Source organism: Lates calcarifer, linkage group LG19 (assembly GCF_001640805.2).
Source record: "Lates calcarifer isolate ASB-BC8 linkage group LG19, TLL_Latcal_v3, whole genome shotgun sequence".
Lineage (NCBI taxonomy): Eukaryota > Metazoa > Chordata > Actinopteri > Centropomidae > Lates > Lates calcarifer.
The window spans coordinates 15,324,270-15,349,601 of NC_066851.1; the positions used below are offsets into that span (position 1 = coordinate 15,324,270).

Genomic DNA, 25,332 nt, shown 5'->3' on the forward strand with positions numbered 1-25,332 from the left:
AAGTGTTCTGCGGCTAAGTCAGTGGTCTTTGTGGTTTGATGCACATGTATTCAGTGGGATATATTTAAGGGAGAAAGACAGAGATCATAAGCTACCCCTACAGCCCCCACACCCTCCCCACCCATTCATCCAAAAACCATACCTAGCACCGCCACTGGTGCCCCCACAAAAGGCAAAAACTGCCACCCCCTCCCCGTTTAACACAAGCTATATGGTGGATTAAGGTTTTGGTGGCCTGGCCAGCAGGGCCTTTGTAGATGGCTTAGCACATAACTGGGGGTGGTGGATTAAATAAAATGATCACAGAAGCAAAGAAATGATACAGGAATTACTTATCAAAATACTAGCCCAGGTTTTATCTGCAGCTTAATTTTGTTCAGTACATTCTCAGGGTGATGTTCAGATTAATTGAACTGACAGCTTCCTTTCAAAATTCCGGGAAGGTATTTGCACGGATTTCAGGTCTTACACAAACTTAATTATATGGAACCCCATTTTATCATTCTAATTCCATGTAGCGGGGGTTCTATTTACAAATGACAAGTCTGTGCCTTTTATTCACAGCTTTCCTTAATATATTTATCAAAGCGGGTTCATTTACAAAGTGCTCTATCTGTTGGGTACAGGCAGGCCGACATTAACGAAGCTTTTAGGTTTATCAGACTCACAGCCTGACAAGCCACCCGAGGGTCAATTGATTTTTTGGTTCCGTGATTCATTTTTTTCTCATTTTTCCTGGATCACAATGAGAAACATGCCTGGAGAATTAGCCTGGTTTGTCGGCCTTATCTATCAGCCCCCCCACCCCACCCCTCTTCTTCCCCCCTCCATCAACCATACTCTCTCTCCCTCCCTTCCTCCTTCTTTCTCTCTCTCTCTCACTCTCACTCACCCTTTGCTTTATTCCCTTCTAGCCAAGGGAAGTCAAGCTACTTAAATTGGCCACAGGAACCGCTGTTATCAGACTTTAATGCACCCTACAGTGTGGATAGCATTTCAATTACACCAGTAACCAAAGATTAGCCCCCGCTTGCCTGTTTCATGCCTCGTGCCACCGTTTCGGGACGCCACGCACCTTACCTACAGGAGCAGAAAATTGAGTTGCCTTGCCTGTGTCATGGTGATTAATGCAGAAATAGTCTGCTAACCTAGGAGGAGAGAGAGAGAGAGAAATAGACAGAGACATAGACATAGACAGAGATAGATATACAGTAGGAAGAGTCCCTGCCTTCCCAGAGGCCATGAAATCCAAGCCTGCCACTGAAATGCCTCAGATCCATTTATAAAGAGGTCTGAAAGAATCTCGCACTGGGTAACGTCCTCATGAACCCTGTTTCCATACACGCACATACACATAGGTAGTCACGGAGCTGTGTATTAATGTTACACCAGCTGTGTTAACAAAAACACACCAGGAATCAATTTTCACAAATAAAGTTATTAGAGAAGCTTAGACTCTGCTGGTCTATCTCTGGTACATTCTGGGTGTTGTCACTGTGCCTAGCAAATGCTGCTACCTTATTGGCTATTTTACAGTGAGGTACAGATGAGAAATAAAGAGGATGCTGAAGTTTTCTGTCCCCTTGTAGTTCTTAACCAGGCAGGATAGTGAGTTACAATTAAATGCCTCTGTTTTGCTTCTTTGGTTTCTGGTTACTGTGGGTGCTGAGATGCAGTGCCGAGGATATGACAGAACTCTGCCATATGAAATTCCTGTTTTTTTAAAAAAAAAAAAGAAGAAGAAAAAAAGAAACACTCTTCAAATTCCTGGCTGGCCCCTTGCATTGTTCTGTAGTTCTCTTTGATGCATGGCTGCTGCCACGTTACTGGCCAAAGAGAGGGAGAGAGAGAGAGAGAGAGAGATAGAGACAGAGGGAGGGAGGGAGAGAGAGAGAGACAGAGGCAGAGGATGAGTGGGGGGAAAGGGAGGGGATGGCCGCCGTCTTCGGTTTCCAGAGCTCTCCCTCGGGGAAAGGATGTGCTGAATCAGGGCTTTGTCCGCCAGCACAATCGCAACCCAGCGAGGGCACAAGGGTGCTCTGTGTGATAGTCAATAGACAGTGCATCTCGCTCTCTCCCCTCTTGCCCCATCACAACTCCCCAAAGCATACACCTCCCAGTATGTTTACCTGCAGCTCACCTGTACACAGAGAAAACAAAACCTATAGTAGACCACTTCCAGCTGGTTTGAAACCATTTGTCTCTGTACACAAGGAGACACTCCATCTGGTCATATATCTAGTCTGTATCATTAGCTAGCAGCCTCACCTGTTTGTAGCCCACACCCCATTAGCTGCCTGATGTTAATAAGGAACAAAGGAAAAGGTTAAAGTCCACAATCTCACTGTGCTGGTGTTGAGCAGATGAGGAGAAAGACTTGATTATCCTGTTAATAGTATGCTCTGTGTGCATAAGTGTGTGTGTCTATGTGCACACCATGCACATTATTACTAATGGGACACTATGCTCTTTCAGTATGTACAGAGATGTTATGTGTATACAGTGTGTCTGGACACCATTAGTTGACCATTAGGTAGTATGTGTTTGCTCTGCTTACATTTGAGACAACTGGCGTCATGTTAACAGAATCAGGGAGTGGTCTGACATGTAATTGCATTTGTTTAAGATTGTGAGAAAAGGTGAGGGCCATGTCACACACGGCATTCTGGGATAGTGAAGTAGGTGAAACGGCAGACTCAGGTGTCTATACGCTGGAAAAGCGTTCACAGTTTACAGTATCTAGTGGTATATTTGCCTGCCTCAGCAGCTCCTGGTGTCCTGCTATCAGTCTGGGCTAAATGGGGCCTGACCGAATCATTTCATGTCTCAGCGTCAGGCCCAGCACGGTGTGCCCTCACTCACTGCCATAAACACACACACCAACTATCCTTGCCGTTATTTACCGCTGCAGCAATGCACACACATGCATGCATATAGCCATACGCACGCAGGGTTATTACATGGGCCTGAGAGATGACGCCGATGACAGATGACTGAGAGAAACAGAATCTAAAAAAAGGAAGCAAATCGTCCCCTCATTATTCCCTCATCTCACAGGCAGCCTGTTGGTCATTTCCATGGCAGAGAGAGAGAGGAGAGAGAGAGAGAGGAGAGAGGCAGAGCAAGTCGGAGAGCGAATATGTCAGTTCTTGGCATCTATGATGACTGACTGCTGTGCCACTGGAGCACTAATAACAATAAAGAGGGCACTAAGCCACACTCTATTTTTACTTCTCTGCCTCCTCTCTACAGCCCAGGGGGGAATACATGCACAGACACATACACACACAAGCAGACATACACACACACACACTCTAATTAGCGGCAGAAAGGAATACAATGAGTGAGTTATTAAGACACAGGGGCGGATCGCAGCCAACCTTTGCCCCCTGTCGGATCACAGGTCACATGATAAGGGAAGGATATCCGCCAGACGACGGCGCCAAGCGGCCTGTGCCCACTGAGGAGATGAAAAAGGCTCAATCTCTCCAGCCATGCAGGGCAGGGCACGGTGCACTGATTGTGTTTGTTTTATCTCTCTTTTTGAGAATCCCTCTCAGCAGGAGGACAAACTCCACTAATAATAGACTGTCATCATATTACACCTATATTTTTATGTTTACATTTAGGTTTTAGATGTTTAATCCTATTATTTGGAGACTTAGTAACCAGAACAAGACCACCAAAATACCAGTATATGCATATAATTAAATGGACAGATACTAGAGTTAAAAAAGACATACTTGTCATCAGTCATTACACTCACATGCCTTTACAACTTCTGCCTTTCTATGTAGAATCCAGATTCTCCTTCCAGATTGCACCCTGCTATAGCACAGCATGCAGATAAACTGAGTTTAGCTAACATATACTCTAAACTGACTGCTCTGTAGCTCTCTTCACAGCGTGTTCCCCATTCCCATTCATATCCTCTTTTTTCCTCTCACACGCCCTCCATGGATCCCTCTAGACTTCTCAGAGTTTAAATTGCCCAGCAGAGGTGCATAGAAGCCATACAGCAGGTTCACATGCAAAATGTTCTTCATGGTAAAGCACATTTTGTTTGTAGTGTCTGAGAACAAAAAAGTGAAAAACCAAAGCCAAATTTGTTCCTCCACTTAGCAAAGCATTTTCCACCCCTCTTTCTCAGTCCAATGAGACACTTAGAAACACTGGCTTTTATGATTTTTTATGATTTTTTATGATCCTCTGGTTTGGCGGGCGAGCCCATTATGAAATGCAAAATAATAACTAATATTTTCCAAATGTAACATAAAGCTATGAAACTGGCCCAGCCGCCTCTGTTTTTTCCACATTCTTTATAAGTATTTAAGTCTTATGAATCTCACACAGAGGCTTTTGAGGTCCCTTTTCCCCTCTCCTCACTCTCCTCTCTATCGCTGCCTATTGCTTGCTTCTCTGTCTCTTCCTTTCTGCCACATTGGTGGGCTAGTTGACTGAAGTTGCTGGTTATCTGTCTAACTTTGACCCAGATGGAAATGTCAGGCCTTTTTTTGGCTGCAACCAGGGACTCCCGGCAGTGGCCATCTTATGCCCCTGGCTTTCTAAATATACAGCTGGAGTGTGGAGAGGTTGCGGCTGTGTGTGTGTGTGTGTGTGTATCTCTTTGGTGTGTGTGTGTGTGTGTGTGCAAGCATGAGTGTATATGTGCATCTGACTCAGAGAGAGAGACTATCGGGGCGCTGCCAACACAGGCATCATGATCCCTCTCATTTAGGGACCGCTAATTGGCAGTTAATTAGCAGAATTGACTCTGTTGTCAGATCCCAAGTGCCAGCCCCCCTACCAACACCCCCTGCCCGCTAAGTTCATTTGATCTGGCTTCTTTCTTGATGCTGTAATAATAATCCCATTTTATCTGTTTTGGAGGGAGAAACACATTTGGAAAAACATATTTTCATTATTGGCAGAGTAAAAGACTCCCTGTTGTAGTAGGTTTCATTTTGTTTTTCATTTTGTTCAGCAGTTGTTACGGATCCAAATATCTGTTCGCGGTGCAATCTAGACACATGCTGTACTCACAGGATAAGCCATGGGAGTCTTAAACAGCTGATGCTAATGTGCGCCAATGTGTTTATGTGTGCACTCACAGTATATGTGCTGTGAGTGAGCCCTGTGGAAATGCTCAGTGTGATTAACAGGGCCCACTCCCACTTTATCAGGCACTGGGGCCACATTGGGTCATAGCATGGCACGGACACCCACCGTGGCCATTGAGCAGCCCAGTGCCCACCTCTGTGTGACTCTGGAGTTATGAAAAACAGGTGGTGCTTTAATAAAACTGGCACTGCCGGGCGATCATGCACAAAAATGTATGCTTTTTTTTACTTGTTTTCCCATTACAAGCTCAAGACTCTCCAAGGCTGTGGAATTCTCCCAGCAAAGACGGCATGCAAGGAGAGTGAAGCCAGACGAGGCAAGATAGAGAGGCAAAGAGCTGAAAGAGGCATTACAGAGAAAGCATTAGAGAGAGATGGAGAGAGATGGGAGGAGGGAGGTCTTTGTACTTCTCTGCTCCTTTTGGCTCTTTTATTCCTCAACGGCTTGGTTTTATTGGTGGGTCGTTTAATAACAAGGGCTCTGCGTTTGAAATGAAGTCGAGCTGCGTTTGCGTGGGCGAGCCTACTTTTTTTATTTTAAGATGGTAATTTCTGTACTAGGGGTGAGAACTGGAGAGAGACAGGGAGAGAGAACGAGAAGGAGAATACACTAGAGAGAGAGTGAGAGCGAGAGAGACTCAGGGAGAGCAAGAGGGTGAGAATGTGGGAGAGGGAGAATTCAAGGAGAATAGAAGGGAGGAAAGTAGGTTAATTTATTTCATTTGCAGGAAGAGAAAGAACTTAAAAAGAAAAAAAAAGGTTGGTGATAGTGAGAAAGAAAGTGTAGGATGCTGTTTTCATGAACAAGCAGCTTAATGCATACAGGCAGCCACAGTAAGCCTGCCAGAATCTCCCTGTGCCTGAGGCCATCTGTGAGCAGAATAGCAATTTTATTACTTTGTCATTAAACCAATTTCACAGCAGTATTGTTTGTTAATGAGCAGCCGCAAACGAGCGAAGATGTCACGTCCTAGAATAGCAGCAAGATTTGTGACCCCAGTTCTCCTCTTGTCTCATTCTCCCAACCTGTACCTCATTCTTATTCTTCTGCTCTTTCTGCCATCGTCCTCTTCCTTAACATCCTTACCGTCATCCTTGCTCTCTCCCTGCCATCCTCCCATCTTGCTCATCCCTCCCTTCCTCCCCCTGTTATAGGGGTCTCTGGCCCATAAAAGGGGAAACTGCTGAAAGATAAAATGCAAAGTCTATACAGTCAAGTCTCTGTTTATGAGCTTCCATTTGCCTTTAGAGCTCATTGGGACGAATGGTTTCTCCATGGGCTTTCAGGGCGTGCAGCTGGAAAGCCTGGGATATTGGCCTGCTATTTAGCTCTAAAGCCTAACATGGGTGCCAACGGCAAGTGCCAACAGTAGGACTAGGCGTCTGAATAGGTGCATAAGTCCCTTGGATTGTATGCTAGGTGATGTCATACATTTTTTTGTGATTTTTCCAAGTTGTTTAGAGTACCAGGTTTGATCACTGTTTTTTTAGTGTATTTGATTAGTGTTGTAGTCATGCATATAAATAAAATCTAACCTCAGGTCTGGTAGTTGTTTGGAATTGTGTGTTTTCACTAAGAAAGTCATGGGCTTCAGCTGCTATGGTGCTATATGTGTTTTTATGGCTAGGCGCTCTGTTTATGTTTTTACTCTGGAGGTCAGTTGGCACAGATTCTTGGTCTTTTTGTGGCTTATGACCAAGAGAGGCGGTGAGACAGAGAGAGAGGGGGAGAGAGAGAGAGAGAGATTTAAATTGAGGCCCCAGAGGATCAGACAACCTGACAGAGTAGATTTGGAATAATTAGTTTTATCTGCTGAGGGAGATAGCCAAAGGAGTTGTGTTAACCACAGGGTGCTGCTATGTGTGTCTTGTTGGTGGTGTGTTTTGGATGGCCAAATGTTGCGTGTATTTTCGTGCGCATGGTGTGCGTGGAGGGATGAGCGAGTGGGGGACTAAAAGGGATAAAGGTGACCAGGTGTAACAGAATGGCCTGGGGGTGTGTGTGTGTGTGTGTGTGTGTGTTGGAGCAAGAGAGGACAGGAGCTCCTTCTTTGGCTGAGCTCTTTAAACTCTGTGAACCTCTACAAGGTATTTTCTCTCTGTCCAGGCATGCTCGTTCTCTCACTCTTTCTCTCGCTCTCTTTTCTTTACCTCCCTTTTTCACACTTTGCATTCCCTCTATCCCTGTCTTTGGATATACTGTAACAGCATGTAAATAAAGGTGCTCCTCTGTCTTTGCATTGTTTGTGTGGTGTCACAGTCAACCCCCCCCCCCCCTAAAGACACAATGGAAGTGAGTGTTTCTGGATATAAACACGAGAGAGAGTTGTAATCACATCCTTAACAATGCTCCCATGTATTATTCTTACCTGTTGTGTGTGTGCTTATGTGTATTTTCTGAAGCTGTGATTCATGGCCTGGTGCCCTCTGTGGCTTTGAGGTGCAGGCCAATAAGCCCATCATGGAAGACCCTATAAATCAATATAGCCCTTTGTTTGTTTAAGCCATGCTCTGCCCCAGTTCAGGCCTGTTATGGATGAGATATCAGTAGAGTCGTTGCCAAGCAGAAAAAGGGGAGGGAGAGCGAGAGGGAGGGGAGGGAGGTAGGGAGTCACAGGACCTCTCCACAAAAACAATCCAATCTTAATTGGAACCTTGCCCAAAATCTTGCAGATATCAAACCCGGTAATTTGCAATTTGGGAGAGGTGAGAAATAAACGGTGCAGCTTGCTGCCATACACACACACACGTGCACTTTGATGAAGTTATCAGAGGTAGCTGAAGGAATTAGCCACTATTAGCCAACACTATTACATGCATAACAAGATGCAGAGATACAGAGGAAGAGCTGGAGAAAGGAAAGGGGGGGGGGGGCAATGAGGAGTATATTACCCTAATCTAGGGTTTCTCTCTTCCCAGCCTTATGAATATTTATTCCTCCCATTACTGATGATGATGTTTCAATTGGGAGTCTCTGTGAGCATGTGCGGTAGGGAGGGAAGGCGGTGGGAATGCGTTTTCCCTGGTGGGGGTGGAGGGTGTCTGCCTGTAGCCCCCCTGAAGACATTTTAGCTCTATCTATTTTCTTGTTATACTGTATGGGAGACTTTCTACAGCTTTCTCCAAAGGTATGAGGTGAAAAAAGCAAGTCATTTGATGACAAAATTAGACTTTTTCCAAAATAATCACAGAGGTTACTGTAAAACTCATCACAGGTCAGGAATTTTTTCATCTTAAACAGTTTTGAGAATGGGGTCATCTGTATTTTGGGGTAATTGCTAGACCCTTCGTGGGAAGAATCACTCAAGACACAGACCTTATTGTGCAGTGTAGGCTGAATTGAATTTGGTTTTTGTGAGCCACAGAGATTTTTATTTGTTTCAGACTGTCACATATGAAGGAGGCCAGTCAAAGCTGAAAACAGTCAGTGGTAGAGCTGATCTGAGAGGCAGAGGGCTCGCTCCAGGCCACCAGGCACATCAGAGTCCCTGTGGTCTGCTCCACAGTGTCACTGCTGCTTCTGCCAGCAGTCCCCTGCACAAACAACAGCTATTTATATCACTAGCCTGCTGCTGGGCTTTTTAGCCCTAAACTCTGCTTTTGACCGTGCCTGCACATAGTTGTTTGTTTGCCTGTGTGTTTGCACTTATGTATGTCAAAGCAATTATGTGCAATTGAAACTCAGATTAATTATTCAATAGGGAAGTCAGAGGCAAGCTCACAGCAATTGACCGATGACTCTCGTGGTCACTAATATGCGTTAGATGTGAACACACTCACTCAGACACATCATGGAAACGTGCTTGGTGGAAACACTCACTCACGTGCCAGAGACGCAAAGATGAGAAGATGATGACATCCCAGTGGGACAGAGAATCCCACACACCCACACACAGAGACACACATAAATGGAGTCCGGTACTCTCCACTAGTCTGGCTCTCCAAGACTCCCAAGTGCAGCAGCACCTAAACTCAGGCATCAGAGAATCGTGACAGTCTATCCGCCAGGTTTAGGTGTCACTTTTTAATTGCTCAAGCTGCTGTGCATTTTCACTGCCCTAAATTCGTGGTTAATAGTACAGCAGTGTGAGGAGGGAAAAAAGTAAGTGGCAAGAGCAGAGAGAGCATGTGCATGTGTGTATATATATTTGGGGGCGGGGTGGTAAAATGGGGGCACCTTCCCTGTGCAACCTCCCATTGGCTCTGAGTTTTGACTTCTTCTAATGCATTTGAGACTCAGGAGCGTAAGTTCATGAGTGTGTGTGCATGTACAGCACATGCATACTCAGAAGTGTATGCAAGCATGTATGTGTGTTGCGTAAGGATGTAACTGTTGAGGCCCCTCTTGACAGGCCCCCTCTTCTTCTCTTGGAGCTGAACCCATTATAGTCTTATAAAGGAGGGAGAAGAGAGACGTTTGATATGAAGCAAAGGAAATAGATTGGCCTTATTTCCTGCCTGGCTGCTGCGACGCAGACACTTGTGTTGCCTAGACGATGCAGGCAATTGACACTCAATTTTGTTTGAAATATCACGCCTCTATCATGTCATTATCAGCTTCCCCTGGTAATCCACAAAGCCGCCCTGTTTGATATCTGACAATAAGGGGGAGTCACAGAGTCGCGGAATCTCTCACTCGATTACCAGGCAGAGAGGGAAAAAAGGGTTGCGAATGAAAGGGAGCAGAAGACGATAGAGCGAGAGACAAAGGGAGGGTGAAAGAAATAGAGATGGAAAGATAGTGCGGGGAAAGAGACAGAGAGGGCTAAAAAAGTCACACATTTGTATGATAGCAGTGAGAAGTGAATGGAAACGGAGATTATACCTGCCCTCCCCGCAGAGACACACAAAGGAGCCCGACAGGCCTGGCATTGTGGGAAAAAGGGAAATGTGGGCAATAGGGGTGGCATGCATCACAGCTGAGAAAATGGGGTGATCTTGTGAGCACACCCACTCCTCTCAGGAGGGCTGGTGGGGGTAATGATAGTGCTGGATTCATTCTTTCTTTTATTTTACTCTCTTCTCCCCCTCTCTACTCTTGTGTGTTGTTTGAGTATCTGATGTGTGAATGTGTGTGTGTGTGTGTGTGTGTGCGCGCGCGCCAGCCTGCCAGCATGTCTCTGTTCTATTTCTTGCTGGCCCTGCATGAAAGCAGGAAGCCCTCACCCACCCAAAAGGTGAGAAGCTGGCTTATGAGGAATGAGCGTTACCTTCCAGCGCTGACGACCTCTGTCATGCGCTATGTGGTGGAACCTTTGACGGAGGCTAATATTGACAAGTGCTGGATGTTTTCAGACGCTCTTCAAACAACAGAGAACACAGCTGTTGGTCCCCCAGGTTCTGGGCAGGCAGAGAATACCTTTTGTGCACCTATGCACATTAATAAGGTGTTATCTTAAGGGAGGGGGTCCAAGAGTAAGAGAAGAGGGGCTTCGCTAACAAGGGAGATGTGGATCAACTCCTTCCTTAATCCTCCTGTCTAGTGGTGATATTCAACAATAACAGTGTTAGCTAAAACATTCCAGGGCAGAGGTGCCAGCCTCTGAGGAAAGGGAGGTTAATGAAGGGAAATATTAGGGAACTGTCTGGGAGAAAGAGAAAGAAGACATGATTCTGCCCTCCCTCCTAACACCAGAAAACTGGTAGAGCTAGGGCAGGTTAGCCATGCTGGGTTGCTACAATAAGGTCTCTTTCATACAGGTGTGTTGACGCCTGGGGCAGGCTTGGCCTCGGTCCATTCCATTCACCCTGGCTGATTTGAACAATAACTATCATATCTCTTAAAAGAGAAGGGAGGGTGAAGCGTTAAGGAGGAGATGCCTGAAAGCTGTGTCGGGGCCAAGAAAAACCCCCGCTGCCGTTGTCAGAGCTTGTTGATGTTGTAGGGAGGAAAAAACGGGCAAGTTTTTTTTTTTTTAAACCCCCCACCCCCACCCCCCCAACTCACACTCACACACACATTTTTTTTCCTCTCCTCCTTTCTCCCCTTCCAGTTCTGCACTGGTTTCAGTGTTTTTGTGCCGTAGGACAGAGTGTGGTGAGGAGACAGAGGAACAAAGTGCTGCTGTGTGGAGCAGCAGCTGCTGCTTGCCGGATCAAAGGGGCAACAAGCGTGGTCTTCCTGGCCCAACGCTGCTCTGGAGGTGTTTGACGGACAGTCAGCAGCTGGGGCCGCACAGCCCGCCATGTAGAGGTCAGGCTGCTGGACTGCAAGGCCCAAGGGTGACATGCCCTCACTGGACAGGGGGAAGAGGGGAGAAGGTGTTAGATGGGAGGGTAAATAGAGGAAGAGATGTCTATGTTTGTTTCTTTTGTTGTTTGTTTTGCCATTGTAGTTCAGACCGTTACTTCTGAGATTATTCCTGTATATTCTTATCCCTCAAATTGTATAGGAGTTTAAGGTATTGGAGTTCTCACTTATTCATCATAATGCATGGCCAGTAGTTCAAACCTGATTTTAAGGGTAGAAACATCACTAGAATAGCTTTGCGCTCCACACTGCAGTATTCCACCTCTGTGGTGCTGACAGAAAATCAGATCGGGAGAAGAGAGACAGACAGGGAGCGAGCATGCCGCAGTGCTATTGATTTATTTTAATTAGCTGCTCGTTAAATCGCGTCAGTTTGCAACACAAATATATAATTCTTTGTCTGATTTTCCACTCGGGTCTTAATGACTCGTACTCCCCGGGTTTCAGAGAGGAATGACTTCTGCAGCTAGACTGACAGAGCAATGCAAATGTTACTCATATAGGGCTTGGGGGGGGGGGGGGGTGCCACAAAAGGGCAATGAGTGGAGTAATAAAACGGAAAAGAAAAACAGGTCAGTGAAAGTCCATGGAGGAGAGGTGAAACAGTCCCCCTTTGAGAGGCAGACAAAAGAGTGTGGAGGGGGGTATGGAGGCACTGTGGATGAGAGAAAGAGGGAGAGAGAGACAGAGGTAAAACTATGTAAACACAGTGGCTGCCCTAAACGTGGGCCCTCTCTGACGTTCCTAAAAAACGATCCTGCCTCGCTCCGCTTCACATCTGCACTAAATCAAACACGGGGGTGAGGTAATGTTCGCCCGGCTTATGTCTCTTGACTCCTGTTTTAACTTAAAGAAGGGAAGGAGGGATAGAAAAAGGGAAACTCTGCCTCTGATAGGATGAGCTTGAGGAAGCTTCCTCGTTCCTGCCCTATCTGTTTGTCCTTTATCTCCATCCTGGAAGAGTGGAGCCTGTGAAAAGCTCCTTTGTGATAGTTTATGATAATTCCACAGATACTGTAGGTTCAGTCTGGTGGCAAGCTATGTATAAACTGTTACAGGAGGCCTGTTAGGACCATGTGAGCTGATTCAATCAGTGTTGTTGACACTACAGTAGATCAGTGTTGGAGGTTCAGTAGCCCCAGACTGCCCCACTGTCTGACCGGACCATAATTAGTGTTTGCTTATACTAAACACACCCTCTTCATGGGGTTAATTTGCATGCACTTCCTGGTCAAAGGACATTGAGTGTTTTTACTCCCTCCTGTCTGTCTTTCCTTTTTCGGGGGAGAGGATCAAACTATAGCCTTCCTCCTTTGATACCAGTGAGTTGTGACTCAATCGCTGGGGGTTTGGAATCTTTATTTCTGTCTGAAGCGGAAGTATGGAAGCAATGAGCTTTAATAGGAACCAGAGGACAGTCATGTTTGCAAGCAGTGATCAGGGATTGAGTTCAGCACGTTCTTGTTCAGATTGTGTTGCATCTAATCTTCCTGTAAAGACAGACGGGGGCCCAGGAATTTGACTGACAAACGCAAACCTTCCCCCCTGTCCCTGGCATACGAGCTATCAAAATGGGCATGTGCAGGTCAGCCATGAAGGCAGTAAACTGACAACCATTTCTGTGTCACAATATCAAAGCCGCCTCCGCTCTTTGCATGCTCTACAAGGCTACATTTGGAGCAGATCTGCGCTCATGTCTTGGAGAAGACATGTTTAGTATTTCACTGTTTCTCTGTCCTGTCTCACTCTGGCTTTGGCTCAGTTTCTTTCTTTCATCACAAACTCGTCAAACGAGTGACCCCGCTCCTGATTGGCTGGGTTCCCTCCGATCTCCACAGCAATTGGCCAGCCAAGCAGCGAGACTCTCTTCTCTCTCTCTCTCTCTCTCTCTCTCTCTCTCTCTCTCTCTCTCTCTCCCTCTCTCTCTCTCCCCTCCCTCCCTCTCTCCACCTCTCTCTCTTTCACTCGTTCTCTCTTGGCTGTGCTCCAGGGTAGGGTGGTTTGGCATGACGATTTCTCAGAGAAGGAATGCTGACAACAGGAGCGAGTTACCAGGTGTGGCTGTAAGTCAGTTAACCAGAAACAAGTCCTATATGACAGACTGAGATGAGGAAGCAAGAAAAAAGAATAGAACAAATACAAGCACTGAGTCAGACAGTGTAGCTTGCTATGATTTCATCTTCAAACCTCCAGTAACCTTTCATAGTATTTGTCAACACTTAAGGCCCTTTGTGTCACAGTGATGACGTTATCTGGTTTGTTGCAATGAAAGGAGGTCTCATAACGCTGAAGGACTCTACTTCATGAAACAGGAGCACATGTTATGTTTTAGGATTATGTAAGTTTCCTATTAGACCTAGATCTACTCTTCTGTCTCTAACATCCCCTTACCCCCTGTCCCCCCTCACACTCACATTCACACAGGGTATAGCATAACATTGTATGCTAGCCAGGGTATTTAACACCCAAACAGGCACTCTCTGAAGCCCCCCCCCCCCCCCCCAGTGTGTGAGCAGATATTACTAACCAGGGATGCCGTGTTGATCCAGCCTAGTGGAGACCCTGTGTCAATTGGACTCCTGCTGCCCTGGCTCCATCATTCATATGCCTGTTATTTTGCAGCCAGGGCACAACTAAATGCTCTCATGGAACTGGGTTCTTAGTCTTCTAGCAGAGATGCATATTGTATCTGCGCATTCACGTGTTTGTGCACGTGTCACCACGCTACTGTGGCCGATCGACAGTAGTGTGTGAAGAATGCGCTGACATGTACATACACACATATTGACTGACACATGCATAAATTTTCGCATGCAAACTCCAAAGCATGCTCAGTGCTGCACAGTTTTTGCAGACTTATTGGCTGGAAGAGACCAGTTGCCCACATTAAACAGCAGTGGATCACTGCCCCCACCAGCCCACTTTCTCCTGGGGTAATGCACACAGCATTCTGAGCTGTATCCCAAGGAATGACCTCCACACGACCCCCTAACCTTGCCTTTAATTATTTGTTTGAAGACAGCATGGAGTTCCCATGCTGAGAGGTACTCTGTGTACTGTGTGTGCATGTGTGTGAGTTGGTGTTTCTGTGCAGTAACATTCAGCAGAGGCAGGCCATAATAAGCTAGACCACCAGATGTAGATAATAAAACATAGGCTTCGGGTTAGAGGTTTTTAGCTAGTGTCCCCTGTGAGTCTCCTGTGTTCTGGTTAGCCTACGGACACACTGGCGGTGGTTGCGGTCATGTCCATGGTGTCGATGTGTAGATTTACAACGCGCACGTATGTTTTAGCGAGTGGTTGGGAATTCTGAGTCCCTGTGGTCAACCTCTGCCTCTCTCTCTCAGGGCCTCGGGTCCTCAGATCCATCCATCTATCTGTCCATCCAAGTTGACTGGCCTTCATCTCCGGAGGATTCCTGGTGGTGTTGTTCTAAGCACACACCATTAGCAGCTCACGGGTCGAGGGAAAACAGTGTTATCAGGCCTGGCTCTGATAATCTCAATTGGCTTTACTCAGACTGATAAAAGGTGCTCTAAGGCCACAAGAGGGGCCCTTGGTCACCCCCCACTCCCTTCAGTGCATCACATCGCCTCACGGTTACTGTGGCAACTTGTTTAGTGTTCAAAAACAGAGCCTTTGTGTGTGCATGTGTGTGTTTGTGTAATAAGGTGGTTTTTAGCCAACAGGGAATGTTGACAAGAAGCAGGTCCATCTCGGAAGCAGCTTGTAGGGAAAATATTTAAATATCCATATGTTTGTCTACACTGCTTTCATACTAAAAAATTACCATTTCAATGAGAGCAGACACTCTGATAACTAAACATTTTCCTGTATTCTTTATGTCACGCATGTCCTGTAAGAAAAAGAAGAAGCAGGAAAAGAAGAAGAAGAAAAGAAAAAGCACAAGAGGAAAAACAATTTTTAAAAAGGAACATTAAGAAAAAAATAAATCTGAAAACAGCACTTTGATCATTCAGCATACTCTCAGTACATAGAGTATTTCCTCTGCTGTCACTGGAAACCATAAGGGCAAATTTAGCACCTGGGAAGAACATTCCTAATATTATGTGTTTATGGTTATGTCCCAGAATAGGTAAGAATGCACATGGTTGTGATTTTGAGCCCCTTGGTGTGTCTGGGAAGGGAGAAAGCAGGACATATATTTCGGCAGGCCTTGCACTCTGAGCATAAAGAGGGAGTGTGATACCAGGAATGTCTTTCTGTTTACTTGCTCAGCTGGTTTTGATGCTGGAAGTGTCTTTCTCTCATAAGCACTGCAGGCATTTCTGACAGCATAGCAATCTAAGAATGCTTTGTCCCTTTTGTTCTATCAAAAAATACTTTCACAGTTAATAAAACTTTATCCACGTTCCTTCCCTAAATCACAAATCATGCATTACAATCATATAATTTCCAATCCAGCTCTCTCTTTTGCACACCTCACCTCCCTTCCTCCTCGTTCGCTCTCTCTAATTCTCATATGGATGTGTTTCATCTTTTTCTCTCAGGGGCCCGCGGCACCCCTGCGTAGCTGCACTCTGGATGCCCCCTGGCAAATGAGCGCCACGTCTCTCTTTTCCCAACCGTGCATTTTGTACGTTTAACCATGTCACTTTGAGCCGGGCAGATTACAGGCGTTTAAGTTCATTGGAGAAAGTAAGGGCAGGTATCAGGGCTTCATGGGGGATTAGGAGCCCAAATTGGTTCCAGCTCTCCCTTCCTTCTAATGACCAGTTCTTTAACCGTACTGATGGTGCCGTGGCCCGTACGTTACAAAGGGCGGTGGGGCCTTTTTTTCTCTCTCTCACTCTCTCTCTTCTGCTTTTTTGGACTCCATGCTGGACAGCTCCAATGTGATTTGAAACCCCTCTTTAATATCAACCACATGGTGGTACCTGTAGTGCTAAGCCCGTGTTTAGTACGTGAATGAGAGAAAGACAAAGAGAGAAAAGGGGAGAAAGAGAGAAAGGTGGAGAGCCTGCTTGACCTGAGCGTCCAGCTTGTGTTTGACACAGCCCAGGGCGTCCCATACCAAGTTAAAAAGGTTGCCCCCGGCTGGCAGTCACCTCCAAATGACCTCTGGCTCTACACTGGAAAAGCCACAGGAGCAAGGTCGGCTGGGGAGGCTTTGTGGAGCTGCACTTATTCGCTGCTGTGGTGGTGATAAAACTTCAGACAGCCTAATTGATGGGCTCGCTGACATAACAATACCTTGTGAAAGCACGGAGTGGCCCATGCCTGGTCCTCATTTCTAGACAGCTGGAAGGGGAGCAGAACCTCCTACAATGCAGCCAGAGTGGGGGTCCCACAGAGGGGAATGGTGGAGGTGGGGGTGGAGTGATAGGGAGTAATGAAAGGAACCATTTGTATCCTGCACTTTACTAACTTGAAGCTTGCTTTGAAATTCCAATGGGTGATAACCCTGCAGAAATAACATTGTTTTGGAGATGGAACTGTAGACAGGATACTGTACACTATATATAAAGTTGATGTGTGATGTGTGCAACTGGTTGCAGGAACGACTAAGAAAGACAAGAGGGGGAGAGGGAGAACGGGATGTGCCATGATGAGGGTTCTCCTGTGCCCAAGCTGCACTTAATACTTGAGGAATGTCTCCCTGGTGCCCATAGCAACCAAACGTAATCAAAAGCTTTATTAAAAGAGGGGGGAATAGATCATAAGGAACATTAAAAGTATCCCTCACTGGGTTCCCAAGTCAGTACACAATTGCCCTTTTGTTTGTTGCTGTTTTGTTGTGAGCGCCTCTCTCAAGGACTCGGTGGCTAATGTTGCCATTAAGTCATGCAAAACTGTTTTGTCTTTGTGGTGGGTTGTGATGAATCTTTCTGGATGTGAATGCAGGGTGATTTAACGTTTGTTTTTCTCTTCTCTCTGTTTTTTTTCTGTCTGCCAGGTTCATTAACGCCAGGAGAAGAATAGTACAGCCCATGATTGACCAGTCAAATCGAGCAGGTAAAAAAAAAAAGAGAACAACCCAGCCAACGTACAGTACAGTACTGCTTCTCCCACCTTTCTTTCCTCAGCACAAGGACACCCTTTCCAGCAAATCCTTTACTGGCATGCACATCATGCCTGGAGCCCAGATTTTTGTAAAGGGGTACCCTACATCTACTTCTACTCCCTCCTCTTCCTCTCCCTCCCTTCATCCCCTTTTCCATTTTCTCAATGAGATGTGTTCAGCAGTGGTGCGGGCCATTTACTGATTGACTCTAATTGGAGATTTCCCAGTCTAAGTGGAGAGAGAGGTATATTAGCACTCTCTCTGTGAATTACTAATTGGACACAAGAGGAGTGCCAGAAATGCTAGCAGCAATTTATTAGTTATCTCCTTTTTTTTTTAGCCTGTTTTGTTTTAATTTTTTTCCAGTTCAGGGTTGGGGAGGTGTTCCTGTTGTGTTTTTATTTTATTTCCTCAAGAGAGAATTTTGATCTTAAGTAGTCATTCAGCACACTTCAAATTTCAAGACTGCTACATAGCTAGTCAGTCAAATTTTCAGCTTAACAGTATCAATTAGAGTATTTTCAGTCATGAAACCTGCGCTTCGGAGGGAGAATGCGTTTTATAGGATGCCTTGATTAAATCAGATGTGATGTTTTGATTTGACGCCCATGCAGGGAGAGATTTCCATCTCTTTAAAACAGATTATGGAGAGCTTCATACGGTTAATTGATAACACATTTATCTCCCATATCTATTGTGGTCAGATTATAAAAAAGCACAAAGTGAGTAGTAAACACCCCACTCTGTGATCCTGTGGAATGATTCAGCCACCCTAAGCTTCATTGACTGTGGCATTACCCAAAAGAAGCCGAGTAATTCGTCTCTAGGAGGGAAAAGCTGTTTTTGTTGATTAGCAAGCTCCCACGTCTTAAAAAGGTCCCTACGCACCGGGGTGGAGCCGCGATTAAAAATCAGATGCACTTACAAATGTGGGCGACTCTTCCTGCAGTCACTGCGCTTTTGTATATTTGTATAACATTTGATGGGATGCAACCAACATGTGTCAATCAACAGTCAACAAAAATAGCATGACTAACAGCTCCCCCTAATCTTTGCGAATTACAGATTATCCAAGATAATACTGCTATAGCCCTAGAATAGACAGAATTCTACAGTCTCAAAAGAGCATTAGTTCATCAGGGCTGTTAATAAACAAAACAAGATACACCTGAGCAGATTGACTGCTACTTTATCTTCTATATCATGACACATAATCAGGTAAATCATTCATAAAATTGAATGATTTAGCAGATGTAGGATTATCTGTGTGTAGAATTGTATATTATTCTATGTTTAAGAGTATGTATGACTACTGATTTGAGAAGTAACTGGGTGAATTTCCTGCTGTGGCAGGAATTCTTCTCATCCTGTCAAACTGCATGCTTTCTTCTCTCGGTTAGAGAACAATGTATCTCCTGTGAGTGTGGTTTTGAATGACACCTGCCTGCGCGTGTGTGTGTGCGCACACAAGTATGTGTGTGTGTGTGTCTGCTTGCATGCATGCATGAGGACCTACTGTATGCGTGTTTGCATGCCACACGTCAGTCAATGCGGTCCGCAAACATGAGCACAATGTCTTACAGTATGTTTGGGCTGGAGCTGGGACAATTGCTGATTGTCTGGTGTGTTTTCTCTTCTTCTTCCCCCCTCCCTTTTTCATGTCCACGTTTTGACTACAATCAGGTTTTCTTCTTGATCCTTCAGTGAGCCAAGGAGCAGCGTACAGTCCAGAGGGCCAGCCAATGGGCAGCTTCGTGCTGGACGGCCAGCAACACATGGGGATACGACCAGCTGGTAAGTCTGTCCACCTTTCTTCGCCCCGTCCCACTTCCCTTTTTGTCATGCCTGCTTCACCAGACACCAGTTTCACCCCTCCGTTATCGTAGAGCTAATCTACACTGATCCTCTTGTCTGTAGCATGAGATTTAGTCACCTCAAGCACGGAGCAGGTCCCCATGTCAGCCACATAAACCTAACACTAACAAGTGCTACACAACCGCAATAACACTTCTCTTTAAAAGGTCCCACCACCACCATTCCCTAGACTGTCTCCTGCCTGTCTTGCTTGTTTTTTTTTCCTCTAATCTAACACATCTGGGAAAATCCCTCACAAGTGATCATAAAGACGGGATTTGTGGGATGCAATGCAGAAATAAAAACACGTATGCTGCTTTTTCCCGTCTTGCCGCCCCCCCCCCCCCCTTGTCATTTCCCATCTAACGCTAACCAGCTTCATCCTCTCTATCAGTGGGTCTCCTCTGACCTCTCTCTGTGATTCAAACTCCTGCTGACCCTTTTCTGGCGTTTATCTCTTCTTTCTAGGGCCTATGAGTGGAATGGGGATGAATATGGGCATGGATGGGCAATGGCACTACATGTAACCTCCATCTTGTAAAGCAAAACGCAAAGAAAAAGGGGGAAGTAAGTACTGGGCTCTTTTCCTTGTATTTTACACTTTGGGGATGTGGGTTTCATTTTTTTTTTCATTTTTTCCCACCCACAATTTCACCTCATCAGCTCTACCCCTTCTTACCCTGGCCATAATTTTGCAGCAAGCTTCTAGCCCCTACTTCCTAGCATCAATAGCTATGAGCTAGCATGCGGGGCTGTTTTAGCAACATGCTTTAAGGGGTAGAGGGGGGGTTGGAGCAGTAGCTAAGGATGAATTAAAGACTTGGGAAAAAGGGGGGTTGCCGTCCTGGGACAGAGAGGACCCGACTTGTGGCGCCAGACAACAGGAACGACAACAGAAGAAGGAGGGGAAGAAACAACCTGGCATGGCATGCAGAACTTTATTTATCACAACAGCGCCATCGCTCTCCCCATCCTGGACAGCCAATGCAAATGTTGGACATTTAGGGAAAAAATAACATCTCCTGGGGAAGGGGCTGACGGGGAGAAATTAAGCAGGCTCCAGTGAAGCGATAAAGAAGGAGAAGTGAAACTGTCCTCCGAGTGACATAAATCTGTCCGGGGAAGGATTGATGCCCAAATTATCTTATATGCAAAGACGGGAACACCGCAGTACATTACGGTCTTGAGCGAGATATACGGGCCGTGGGTGACACGGCCGATCCTTCACTGGGGGGTTTGGTTTGAGCTGTGTAAAGGGAGGAATGAGCGTGTGGTGGGAGGGGTGGTTGCTGTGTGTTTTGATTATTTTTTACTGGAGGGAGACGATTTAAGGGGGGGCGGGGGCCAGTGACTAGCCTGACCTGAGACTCGCAGACAAGAGCAAGGGAGACACTGAGATAAATTTATAAGGTTGTAGACACAAGCATGGCGGCGTCTAAAAGGAGGGGAACTCTTTCACACATACAGATACAGTCCCTCTGTGTCACTGTCTTTCTGGCTCTCCCTCTCTCTCTCTCTCACACACACATACACACACACTATCCCTATACAGCTAAATGGCGGCAGTCTGATTAAGCCGGCCATTCCGCCTCCCGCTAGTGCCACAGTGCTGACATTTGAAAAATCAAGACATATCACATCCCAAAGGCGGCAGGGCAGAAGAGATTTTATTTAACACCTAAACTCCCTTGCCCAATGAGGCACAATATAATAACACTTACCTTGATTAAAAGAACCCTTTATATGTAAATGGAGACTGGATTTTCCAAAGGGTCACAGCAGCAATTCTTCCGACAGAGATCATTTCACCCCTCTAGTCCTTGCTTCCTCTCTCTCTCTTCCTCTGTTTCTCTCTGTCTCTCACTCGTTTTCTCTCATCCCCTCCTGTCTTTGCTAATGGCAGCAGGGAAAAAAAAGGAAAATCAGGGAGCAATGTTCCCTAAAACAGCCACACAGAGACAACATTTGCTCAGGTTGGCTAATTCTTAATATAGGGCTATATAATTTTGAGACTATTTAATTACGTAACATACTTTATGCTTCATGACCAATTACATTAATAGCTTAATACAGAGGAATATTATCCTCTCTTGATTTGATTACACAGCCACACAATATGGTATATTTGGTACTTAATTATGGCCAGCCATTGAGCAGGACTGCTGTGCCATAACAGAAGTGCACAGCCAGCCAGGGAGGCAGGCATGCAGAGATGGAGAGAGAGAGAGAGAGAGAGAGAGGCCCAGTCTGTCCTCACTTATTGTCTTCAGATGGTTTTACCACTCTTGTTAATAAAGGAGAGGGGGGGGTCCTCAGATCTACTTAACGGAATGACTGCAGCTTACAAGACTGGAGATTAGCAGCTTACAGTGTCAAAAACATCTGCTGGGCTTTTTAACAGGAGCTGCTCCAGGTTATATGGAGGTGAGGGCACCCATCATACCCCAACACCCTGAATGATTTATTTATTTTATGACCCCAGTAGTGAGGTTTTAAGAGACCTGCTCTGACAAACACGTGCATTTCAAATGAACTGACATGGAAAGGGAGTATTAGAAAATGGCACAGCTTTCAACCAATGAGACTGGTCATTAATCTTGGCCTTTGCTGTCTCTCTTTTCCTCTCTCCTTTCTGCCCTCCTCCTCTTCCTTTTCCCCTCACCGGGGCCCTCCAGTGTAATTTCTTAATTGCAGTGTACTAAGGTGGAGGAATGCAGAGAGTGAGCATGCCTAGTGACCTTGCAGCGACCTCTCCCCTCCTATTACAGCTTCTAATCCCCCAGGGGTTCACATTACAAAGCAGGGTCGGTCCAGACCCAATCCCAGACCCAGGCCCCCCTGGCTCCAGCGGGACCCCCTGCTCTCACTCGTCTCTCCCCAAGGTCCAGGCCTCTAGACCAGCCATGTTCCCATACTCCAGTCCCAGGCTCCGGGAACACACCCCAACCTCCCCCCTTCCACATCTTGCTTTTTTCTTTCTGATTACAACAAACAGCCGTGTGAAAAGCCAAACAGTGGCACTGCTGAGCCAGCTCTGTGTCCTGGGTCCTGTCACAGTATGAGAGATGCCAGCATGCTGAGGTCTCTGCACATATGAAGTGGAGTCCATCTTAAGGGATATCAACATACCCCACCTCCTTTTCCTTTCCTTTCTCTTTCGACTTCCTTTTATCTTTGTTACTCTGCCTTGCTGCTGTTTCCTACCTCTTCTTTTTTTTTTCTACTTTAGCTCCAAAACCCACACTCCATGCATCAAGGGGCAGCACTTTGTTTTGCTTAAAATGCTCTCATTCAGGGGTGGAACCAAGCCTTCAACGCTGGCTGTCTCAGTGATAGAGCTAACTGAGCCCTAAATTATTGAATAACTTCTTTAAGGAATTCCAAATCAAATATGTTCACAGAGGCACGGCCCCATGAGAGAGCGCCTGTTCAGTTTGTCACTAAAGTCGGCTGGGGAATTAACTGTTCCACTTGTAAAAGTATTAGCACTTCTCCACATCAATACGGCTGGTTGGTTTTCCTCACATCCTCCAGGACTCCAGTGTCTGTGGATGACTGAGGATCATTTTCCAACCTGAGACCTGACCACAACGCTATTGGGCATTGTAAACCACTCACCATAGCCTAAAATAGCCCAGTGCAATAATGCCTCTCTTTACTCGCAGAAGCTAAAAGCGCTGCAGTCACAGGCGCAGTGTCGTAAAAACTCCGCTCGGCTCTTTGTTGTCGAAGTTGTGTTTAAATTGAATTAAGGGCCTGTTAATGGAGAAGGAGCGTGTCAAAGCTGCACAGAGAAAATAATTTGATTGCCTGCGTAAATATGTTTCTCTCCCTCTGTCTTCTCTCTCAGGTCTGCCAGGCATGCCAGGGGAGTACGTACCTCAGAGCAGTCCTATGGGCATGAGCATGGCCCCACCCACCTTCGCCAACCCCCACCACCAGATGACCTCTCACCCCTCCCAGCTCCGACACGGACCCCCCCTCCACCACGCGTACCTGCCCGATCACCCCCACCACGCCCACCACCCGCACCACCACCCCCACCACCACCACCACGCCATGCTGATGCACGGAGGACCCTCGTCGCACCCAGGAATGACCATGTCTGCACAGAGACCCCCTTTGCTCACTCCCATTGACCCCAGTACTGGAGGACAAGGCCTGGACATCCATGCCCAATAGTATAAGGGAACTTTGCTACCACGACAACAGCAGCTACTACAAGAAAACCGTAAAAAAAAAAGAAAAAGAGAAAGCAGCAGCTCACAATAAATCCTATTTTGAGACTATTTTTAAGAATAAAAAGTGAACCCTTTTGACCAGAATTTGACACTAAAGAAACAGAATTCCAGATGAGCTGTGATAATTATTTTTTTTTTTTTTTTTTTTTAAACTTGTCAATTTTGTTACTTTCATCCAAACGGAGGACCAAGCTGACAAGAACACTTTGTAAAGTCTTGGGCTTTTGGTTAACATCAACAGAAGGATGTTTCTGACGTTACACGAGCGCAAAGAACGGACAGATGCGCGCTTTTTGAAAAAAAAAAACACACACACACACACTTTTCGCACACTCACCTACACACCATCATAAACATGCTCAGTACACTTTCATGTGATGCGCTCAAACGCTCCTAAAATAAAATCACTCTGGAAGATTTAAAAAAGAAACAACAGAAAGACTCCAAGAGTTATAACTACTGTAGTATAAAAAGTATAGATAAATAAGTTAAAACTTGTGCATTTTTTGTTGATCACATGGTTTATGTTTCCTGAGCTAGTTTTAGAATTAAAGGTTAACCTTTTCTCTCTCACACTGTGTGTGCTCCTTCCTGGAGGAGAAACTGTCTCGCAGCACAGCACTATAAAAGAAAAAAAAAAAGAAAAAACAATAAGAAGATGGAACATCTCAAAAAGGCTCCAAACCACAGAGGGCAATCAGGTCCTGTCCCCCCCATAAGAACAGGGCATGATGGGAAAAGGCTGCTAAATGACACCGGATCTCTCCAGAAGATTCAGTTTGAACATTTGTCATGCCCTTCTCTCTCTCTCTTTCTCTCTCTTTTTTTTTTGGTTCATGAATGAATGTTGCCCTGTAGGTTTTAAAGGAAAAAAAGTTCTTTGTTTGAATTGCCCAAGCACTGGATTGTGTTGGTTTTATACATTTTTATTTTAATATTATTTTATTTTTTGTACCCTGGACTCTCATTGGTCAGAGCCTATTGAAGGAAGCTTAACAGTGGAAAAGCAACATCCTACGGCGCTTCTTTATCTGCGGATCAACATTCTTGCCATAAGGACAATACTGACACAAACGTTGATTCTGTGGCACTGGAGAAGCATTTGATGGTTGATGCACCAAAAAACCTAAAACGAAAAAAAAAGAAAAAAAAGGAAAAAAAACTTAAATTATGAACTCAATGCTTTTGGGGGAAAAAAAGCTGAGAGAATATTGTAACAAACTTCGTACAGAGTTCAGTCTATTAATTGTTTCATGTTAGATATTCTATGTGTTTACCTCAATTGAAAAAGAATGTTTTTGCTAGTTTCAGATCTGCTGTGGCATTGATATTGTATGTCCATGAATTCCTTCCTTTTTCAGCACGTGTTCCTCACTAGATGATAAGATGCCGTCTCCCTTAAGCTTTGTCAAAAATACATTAAATACTTGTATGAGGACTGTGACGTAATGTTTAAAAGGTGTTCAGTCACAAATGCTGTAATAAATATTTCATTTTTGATTTTTGTTAGATTTTTGTGTGATTAACTGTGTTACAAACAGAGTCTTATCCATGTTCTAATTTTAATATTATTACAAGCAATTGGTTCATTATTATTATTATTATTATAAAATGTGTTTTTGGTAAGGTGTTGCCTGTCAACAATGTTGCAATTTTTAATTTCATTTTTGCAAACAGTTGTCAAAATATACCAATTAACTTCCCTATTTTTTCCAGCACTCTATTAGCAATGGCTTATTTTAGCCAGGCTGCCCATTTGGTTATTGAACAACTCCTTAAAATGACAATGACAAATTATGGCTGAAATGCCATGGCCATTTATTTGTAGGCGCACGGCTATGT

At 45.3% G+C, this 25,332-nt stretch overlaps 1 protein-coding gene across 6 annotated transcripts in view; it reads left to right on the top strand.

Moving 5' to 3' along the window:
- Positions 1–24,990, top strand: part of meis2a (Meis homeobox 2a) — an 80,757-nt gene extending 55,767 nt beyond the window's left edge. For 2 of the 6 annotated variants that reach the window (XM_051078015.1, XM_018663443.2), the window contains exons 10-13: positions 17,288–17,346; positions 19,079–19,189; positions 19,718–19,816; positions 23,100–23,248. In XM_051078015.1, coding sequence (XP_050933972.1) covers positions 17,288–17,346; positions 19,079–19,189; positions 19,718–19,776 — 229 coding nt within the window. In that variant the 3' untranslated portion in view covers positions 19,777–19,816; positions 23,100–23,248. Of the gene's footprint in view, positions 1–17,287; positions 17,347–19,078; positions 19,190–19,717; positions 19,817–23,099 lie in introns of all 6 variants that reach the window. The other 4 variants (XM_018663439.2, XM_018663438.2, XM_018663445.2 and 1 more) reach the window with 3 other exon arrangements.
- The last annotated feature ends 342 nt before the right edge of the window (positions 24,991–25,332 follow it).